An 8,685-nucleotide genomic window follows, 5' to 3' on the forward strand; every position below is an offset into this window, starting at 1 on the left:
AGCAGTCCCACAAAAACGATCATAACTCACTCGTTTCTTATCCAAAAATTACGAATTTACTGTCAAATAGAAGGTATCAAAAATCTCTACGTTTTACATGTTAAAGTTTTTTCCAGAAAATCGACCAAAAAGTCGCAGTATTTAAAATAACAGAAGGTGACGGATTTTATGACACAGAAATTTCACAGTTTGAGCAGTCTCACAAAAATGATCATAACTCACTCGTTTCTTGTCCAAAAATTACGAATTTACTGTCAAATCAAAGGTATCAAAAATTTCTACGTTTTATATATTGAAAGTTTTTCCAGAAAATCGACCAAAAATTCTCAGTATTCAAAAATACAGCAGACTCAGTTTTTGAGATCCAAAATTTTGATCCAAAATCATTTTAAACATTTTTGCTCAAACTTTTTCATAACATACACATGTTTTTCATACAATATACATCAAAATAAGTACTATGACAAGATCGCTGCGAAAACGAAACAATATACATGCTTTTGATCTTTAAAACTCACGATACGACGAATAACAAAGCGACGCGGTGCTGGAAACTATCCAGGCTACTTGAGGCACGATTTTTCTACTAAAATAAACATGTGGTTGCTAAAATTTTGAAGGAGAAAGGTGGAGATGGGGCTGCTGAAGAAAGAGCCTAAGAATCCTCCAAATTCTCTTCAAAAAGAAATGAAAGGGTGCAAGAGATGTGTGTGTGTGCAGAGGCCAAGTGTGTGTGTGTGTGTGTGTGTGTGTGTGTGTGTGAGTGTAACGTGTATCTGTGTGTGTGAGTTAGTGGGTTAGTGGGGATTAAAGGCTTTAATTAATAATTAACTTGCTAATTAAGACTACTAACTCACTATTAACTTTACTAAAAATCTCATAATTTAAAATAAAATATTCAAGTCATAAACTTTGAAACTTTAAAATCTTAAAAATCACCTAATAATTAAATTAAGTTTTAAAATGCTAAAAATTTAATAAATCATTTAAAATGATACTTTCTTGACTTGAAATAAAATACCACATTTTACAATCGCCCAAATCGTCGCCGGTCACTTTTCCCCGAACCCGCATCGAATAATCGCCAGAAACATGAAACTCCAGAAAACATTTTAACGTGCATCAAATAAACATATAATAATTTAAAATAATGCAAATCATTAATCGTGCATTGCTAAAAAAATCATTTTAAAATTAAATAGATAATTTAGCAATTTAAATAAATGCATCATTTTACGTATACTGATTTTGGGCTCTACAAAATAACTTAATGACTAAACCATGAAGCGTTTTTAACCTGAATAAATTCAAAACTTAATATTTTCTTCCCAAATTTTAAACATAAACTTTTCATATTTAAACTTAACATGACACCTTAAAATACACCCATAAACATTTCTTAGATGTAAAATTAAGCTGCTCAACTAATTTCTCAATTCGTTTTAAAATTTAATCGTACGTCCCGGTTTTAACCCGAATCGACTCAAAACTTAACCAAACTTTACCAAATTTGAACTATAGCTTAATAACACCTAACCATACCTTATGCATCCAAATCAAACCATTTAAGACCCTTGGAATAGCTTAGAACGCCTACTGAATTTTCTACATATTTGATCAAATCCTAGCCCAAGCCAACTTTCAATCCATCGATCCTAGCCCTTAACCATCATGTCCAGACCCTATGTACCCATCCTAGGACCTAGAGTGAAACCTTAGAACTCTACTGGACCAGGCTCTACAGCCTTAGCACTTGCAACCTTAAACCCGCGCCCCTACAAGCCTTAAGAGACCCAAAGCGACGTGCAACCTTTATCCTCCCTTTCCAGCCCTTTCACAGTCCATCTAGGACCATGAATAGACCCTATTAGGACCCATGAAAATGTCCCTACAACAGCTAACAACCTGCTTCTTCCTAGGACAAAAAATGCAAACCCTAGTTCCTAAAACAATTTTCGTTCAGCTCTTGCATCCATATTTTCCAGCCCTTAAACATGCATCTATGGACCCTTAAACATGTTGAAAATCGTCCTTTCCCATAGCCCTATCATGGTAGCCATTTGTGCATCATAAGCATGAGTTTCAATGCATGAAAATCAAAGTTAGTTCCAATGCATGAAAATCGAAGTTTTAAGATGTACAAGCCATAAAAACGAAAATAAAAGGAGATTTTCATATTTTTCATGCAAAAATGATTAAACACACATAATATGATTTGAATGATGCAAAAAAATAGGTGTAGAAACGTGCATTTGCGTTTAAAACGCTCGAAATACGAATACCGTAGCGGTGGAACGTCGGTGACGAACGGAGAACGATTTCTATTTTTTTCTACCCCTTTTTCTTATCAAAACCGCACCAAAAACCCACATTGGGATGCAAGGGAATCAGGTGATCGTTGTTGGAAGGAAGAACGAGAAAGAAGATCTAAGAACGAAGAAGGAAAAAAAAAATCAAAACTTCGTTGCAAGCTTCCCTAGATTTGGCCGATTCCTCTCTTCTCTCCTTCAATTTACATGAATTGTGTGTGTGTGTTTCGGTGTGTGTAGGTGTGTGTGTGTGTGTTTTTTTAGGTGTGTGTAGGACCTTTTTAAAAAAAATTTAAAAAGATTTCCTAAACACTTGTTAATGGGCTTAATTAAGCTTAGATTTTTAAATAATTAATTAGGCCCATTAAGATGAATAAAATCATTAGGCCTTAAAGTAAAAGATTTAAAAATATTTATTTACAAAAAAAAACCTTTATAAAATACATAAAATCCCTTGCTCCCACTAATTAATTTAAAATTGACCTTAAAAATGCAATAATTCTTAAAATATTTATTTTTTTAAGTAAAAATAAAAATTTAGATTTTAAAACTTTAACACCTTAATCGTCTCGCGTCCTCCGTCCCCGGCCAACCACCGATATTCGTCTGAAACTCTTTAAATTATGAAACCAATCAAAATTACATAATTAATCATTTAGTCACTCAAAATATATCATTCACGCATCCAAAATCATTTAATTAATATATTTTAGAGATTTAATAATTTTCATGCATGCGGCCTACGTTGACTGATTTTCGATCGTTACAGTAATGGACTTGGCTCAAGAACTAACCAAAACAAGCCTATTAGGCCCAATAACACGCACGTAAAATATTTCATTTTGGTACGTTTTCAAAAATATTACCCGAATCCTCAAAAAGTCTTCAGATTTGCTAAACATCGACTACCTGTTTAAAATATGGTTGGGCGTGTAAAAATACTACAAAGGGCCTATTTTTGAAATTTACATGTCAATTATATCATATATTAAATAATTAAAAATAATTATTTAATAAAAATATTTTTTCTCAACTGCCCACGGTGTGAAATACTGCTAGAAGCCCTCTAACAGGCAATCTTAATGATTAAATAAACATTTTAATAAAATCCTAGATTTGCATGATTAAGTCGTTCGAATTTCTAAACTTTACAAATCCTCCCCCTTAAATCGAATTTCTTTCTCAAAATTAAAACTACCAAATAGCTCTGGGTAGCGACTCCTCATCTCCGCCTTAGTCTCACAAGTAGCCTCCTCCTCGGAATAATTCAACCACTTGACTTTAACCATTTGGATCACCTTGTTCCGGAGAGTCCTCTCTTGTCTGTCCAAAATCTGGGTAGGTCTCTCCTCGAAACACAGGTTCGGCGTCAACTGCGGAGGTTCATAATTCAGTACATGCGAAGGTTCGACATGTACTTCCGTAGCATCGAGACAAGGAACACATTATGAACTCCCGCCAGATTCGGCGGCAATGCAACTCTTTAGGCTAGTATCCCAACTCTCTCGAGGATCTCAAAAGGTCCTATGAATCTAGGACTGAGTTTGCCCTTCTTGCCAAACCTCATCACAACTTTCATAGGTGCAACTTTCACAAAGACGTGGTCACCCACTACAAACTATGGATCTATGTGCTGCGTATCAGCATAACTCTTCTGTCTGCTCTGAGCAGTCTTCGTCCTATCATATATCTTGACTACTAGCTCTGCAGTATTTCTGACAATGTCTAGATCTAACCCTGCTCGTTCACCTACCTCATCCCAATAGATCAGTGATCTACACTTTCTCTCATAAAGTGCCTCGTATAGAGCCATACCAATGGATGATTGATAACTGTAGTTGTATGCAAACTCCGCAAGAGGTAGTTTCGGCTCCTAGCTGTCCTGGAAGCCGATCACGCAAGCTCTGAGTAGATCTTCTAAGATCTGAATCACTCTCTCAGACTGACCGTCGGTATGAGGACGAAAAGCTGTACTGAATAGCAACTTAGTACCCAATTCCTGATCCAGACTCTTCTAGAATGTAGATGTAAACCTCGGGTCTCTGTCTGAAACTATAGACACTGGAATCCCATGGAATCTGACTATCTCTCTGATGCACAGCTCTTCGTGCTGAGTCATAGTAAAAGTCTTCTTGATCGGTAGAAATTGGGCTGATTTGGTAAGCCGATCGACTATCACCCAAATGACATTATATCTTCCAATTGTCTTGGGTAACCCTGTCATGAAATCCATCGTGGAAATGTTCTCCCATTTCCACTCGAGAATAGGGAGTGGTCTAAGCTTTCCTACAGGTCTTTGATGCTCTGCCTTAACCTTCTGACACGTTAAACACTCAGACACAAAACGCAAAATATCTCGTTACATGCCCGACCACCAATACAAAGATTGCAGATCTTAATACTTCTTCGTACTCCCTGGGTCAATGGAGTACAAGGTGTTGTGGATCTCCTTCATAATGTCTTCTCTCAGTGAATCACCACTAGAAACCCATAGTCAATCGCGATATCGGACTATGCCATCCTCACCAGAATACAATTTCATACGCTTAGAATTATCCCTCTGTCTCCCATTCTATAACTGCTCATCAGAAGAATGACATGATAAAACCCTGTCTCTCAGCCTCGACTGCACAGTCAGGGTAGAAATACTAAGAGCTTCGCCCATAGCATAAACTGCAAGCTCAAATATTTTAATCTCTGTCTGCAAGGGTCTCTGTAAAGACAACTGTGAAATCCTTGCATTCTTCCTGCTCAAAGCATATGCGACTACATTAGCCTTTACCAGGTGGTAGCTAATCTCACAGTCGTAGTCCTTCACCAGCTCTAATCATCTCATCTGTCTCATATTCAGCTCTTTCTGTGTGAATAAGTATTTCAAACTCTTGTGATTTGTGAAAATCTTGCACTTCTCCCCATACAGATAGTGTCTCCAAATCTTCCAAGCGAATACTACTTTTGTTATCTTGAGGTCATGAGTCGGGTAATTTTTCTCATGAACCTTTAGGTGTCTAGACATATAGACTGCTTCGTATGGAGTCATACCAATCGATGCTTGATAACTGTTGTTGTATGCGAACTACGCAAGAGGTAGTTTCAGCTCCCAGCTGTCCTGGAAGTTGATCACGCAAGCTCTAAGTAGATCCTCTAAGATTCGAATTACTCTCTCAGACTGACCGTCGGTCTGAGAATGTAAAGCTGTACTGAATAGCAACTTGGTACCCAATGCCCGAAGCAGACTCTTCCAGAACGCAGATGTAAACCTCGGGTCTCTGTCTGAAACTATAGACACTGGAATCCCATGGAATCTGACTATCTCTCTGATGTACAACTCTACGTGCTGAGTCATGGTGAAAGTCTTCTTGATCGGTAGAAATTGTCCTGATTTGGTAAACCGATCGACTATCACCCAAATGACATTATATCTTCCAATTGTCCTGGGTAACCCTGTCACAAAATCCATCTTGATGATGTTCTCCCATTTTCACTCGGGGATAGGGAGTGGTCTAAGCTTTCCTGGGTAACCCTGTCACAAAACGCAAAATATCTCGTTTCATGCCCGGCCACCTATACAAAGACTGCAGATCTTAATACATCTTCGTACTCCTTGGTGAATGGAGTATATCACCTCCTTCATAATGTCTTCTCTCAGTGAATTACCACTAGGAACCCATAGTTGATCACTATATAGGACTATGCCATCCTCAACAGAATACAATCTCAGACTCATCCCTCTGTCTCTAATTCAATAACTGTTCATCAGAAAACTGACCTGCTCAAACCATGTCTCTCAGCGTCGAATTCACTGTCAGGGTAGAAAGATTAAGAGCATCGCCCCTAGCACAAACTGCAAACTCAAATCTTTTAATCTCTGTCAACAAGGGTCCTTGTACAGAAAATTGTGAAATCGCTGCATTCTTCGTGCTCAAAGCATCTGTGACTACATTAGTCTTTCTTGGGTGGTAGCAAATCACGCAGTCGTAGTCCTTCACTAGCTCTAACCATCTACTCTGTCTCATATTCAGCTCATTCTGTGTAAAGAAGTACTTCAAACTCTTGTGATCTGTGAAAATCTTGCACTTCTCCCCATACAGATAGTGTCTCCAAATCTTCAGAGCGACTACTACTTTTGTTAGCTCGAGGTCATAAGTCGGGTAATTCTTCTCATGAACCTTCAGCTGTCTGGACGCATAGGCTATCACTCTATCATGCTGCATCAGAACTACGATCAAACCTAGCTTCGAAGCATCTGTCTACAGAACAAACTCTCCTTGCCCCGATGGCATCGCTAGAACTGGTGCTGAAGTCAATGCTTGCTTCATCTTTTCAAAAATTTCCTGGCACTCTGATCATCAAATGAATTTGTAATTTTTCTTTGTCAAGACTGTCATGGGTACCGCAATAGAAGAAAAACCCTGAATAAACTTCCTGTAGCACCCAGCTAATCCCAAAAACTGCAGATCTCAGTCACAGTCTTAGGCTCTGGCCAATCTCTGTCTGACTACCTCAACCTTGTTGGGATCCACCTCGACTCCATCCCTGGAAATAATGTGGCCCACGAATGCCAATCTATCTAGCCAGAACTCACACTTGCTGAACTTGGCATATAAATGTATGTCCTTTAAAGTCTGTAGTGCGGTCCTCAAGTGCTGACTGTGCTCCTCTCTGCTATTCGAATATATCAGAATATCGTCTATGAAGACTATTAAAAACTGATCCAAATATGGTTGAAATACGCTGTCACACCCTTCTTCTATACTTGACATGATTACCATAATCAAAATAGGATTTGAATAATATATCTATATTATGAATCAATTAAAATTAAGAATACCAGTTTAATGGTTTATAACTTCTTCTATATTTGACATGATTACCATAATCAAAATTGGATTTGAATGATATATCTATATTATGAAGCAATTCAAATTAGGAATACCAATTTAATGGTTTATAAAAATTTTGGCATGATGTTCCTACATGTTGTCAAAGCCAAAAACTCAAGCAACAACATGTATACACACATATAAACTTATTTTCATATATAAACATACATTGTATCATCCTACATATCGTGGAACTTGTTTCAAACCCTGACATAAAATTTACTATAGTACATATGCGGAAACTATACAATAAGACGTCGAGGTTCTTGTCGAGGTAAGGCACGTCACAAGCATACATTGGTGAACCGACATCCTATGTATCTTTATTACCTGATCCTGTAATACAAGAGCTACGTTAGTTTATAAAAGTTAATAAGTTGGCACTTATACGTATCAATATGCGTTGAAGGAACATACATATACAGCCGTGATCAACAATGAATCTTTAAAACATGTCATACCATATCATATATTCATGTTCATTTTTGTACTTGAGCCTCATTAGTTGATCTATACTACTGTGCTTGCTTTATTATATAGCTACTACTGTGTTGGACGTTAGGGAACACCTTTGGCAACCCCACGCCCCATGAACATATATTGGCCAATAGGTTTGGTGGACTTAAAACCACTCATGATGTCAACAAGCTCACATAAAAATCAGTCATTTTCATTTTCTTTCACGTTCACGTTCATGACATAACACCAATCTTCAATATTCATGAGTTCCTTTCATATTTAATACATAACAATGGAATATGGTTATATGTTTTCATCAATAAACATATTAACAATGTACATATAGCAATAATCAATGGGAAGCATTTGAAATCCATAATATTACTCATGTATTACTTTAAGAACATGCAAACTTACAGTCCAAGTGTACGAATACTGGTTTGAGGCGATGTTTCTCTTTCCTATACTATCAAATATATCAATAATTCAGTTACTATGTCTATACTGGGTGAAATTTACTCCTCTACATGTATAACAACCAAAAGAGATGAATACTTACGCCCTTAGGAAGTTCTTGTGATGGAGAACTAAGTTTTAACTTCAAAATGATGAAGGAAAAGAAGAAAGGAGCTTTTGGGAGGAAAGTTTCTTGTTTCTTTCGAGTTTCTTGTTGTTAAGAAGGTGAGAAATGGTGGAAATTGCTTAGAAAAGTTGATGGTTATCTTTTTATAAATCAGGCGGCGCTCGGGCATTCATTTCTTACCGCTTGGGCGCGGAACTTTCGGCTTAAAGTTTATGCATTGGTGCTCGGGCAGTCATTTCTTACCACCCGGGCATGGAACCTTCGGGAAAAATATTGAACTTGTAATATAGGGGCGCTCGGGCGGTCATAACTTACCGCTCGGGTGCCAAGCATTCTATCCTGCACACAGTTTCATCAACGATCGCTCCAGAAATGTTTTTTTCTTTCATAATCTGAAAAAGTGTAATATGAAAGTTGTAGCCCTATGTCTTGGCTTACATCTCATATTGGT

At 37.4% G+C, this 8,685-nt stretch overlaps 1 protein-coding gene across 1 annotated transcript; it reads right to left on the reverse strand.

Annotated features, from left to right (window-relative positions):
- Nucleotides 1-3,457: 3,457 nt before the first annotated feature.
- Nucleotides 3,458-5,769, reverse strand: LOC140962644 (uncharacterized). Its single transcript, XM_073421592.1, has 4 exons — nucleotides 5,390-5,769; nucleotides 4,918-5,056; nucleotides 4,489-4,626; nucleotides 3,458-3,682 (listed from the first exon to the last, which is right to left on the reverse strand). Exons 1-4 carry the CDS (start codon nucleotides 5,767-5,769, stop codon nucleotides 3,458-3,460), a joined length of 882 nt encoding a protein of 293 aa, XP_073277693.1.
- Nucleotides 5,770-8,685: the final 2,916 nt, after the last annotated feature.

Source organism: Primulina huaijiensis, chromosome 17 (assembly GCF_012295235.1).
Source record: "Primulina huaijiensis isolate GDHJ02 chromosome 17, ASM1229523v2, whole genome shotgun sequence".
Lineage (NCBI taxonomy): Eukaryota > Viridiplantae > Streptophyta > Magnoliopsida > Lamiales > Gesneriaceae > Primulina > Primulina huaijiensis.

Bases quoted from the DNA above. Each gene is read 5' to 3' on its own strand.
- LOC140962644 (XM_073421592.1), bottom strand. From the start codon at position 5,769: ATGGATTTTGTGACAGGGTTACCCAGGACAATTGGAAGATATAATGTC. The intron at 5,057-5,389 runs GTAGTTCGCATA...TGCTTTGAGCAG, and splicing joins GAGCTGAAACTACCTCTTGC to GAAGAATGCAAGGATTTCAC. The intron at 4,627-4,917 runs GTTTTATCATGT...TTAACGTGTCAG, and splicing joins AGTCGAGGCTGAGAGACAGG to AAGGTTAAGGCAGAGCATCA.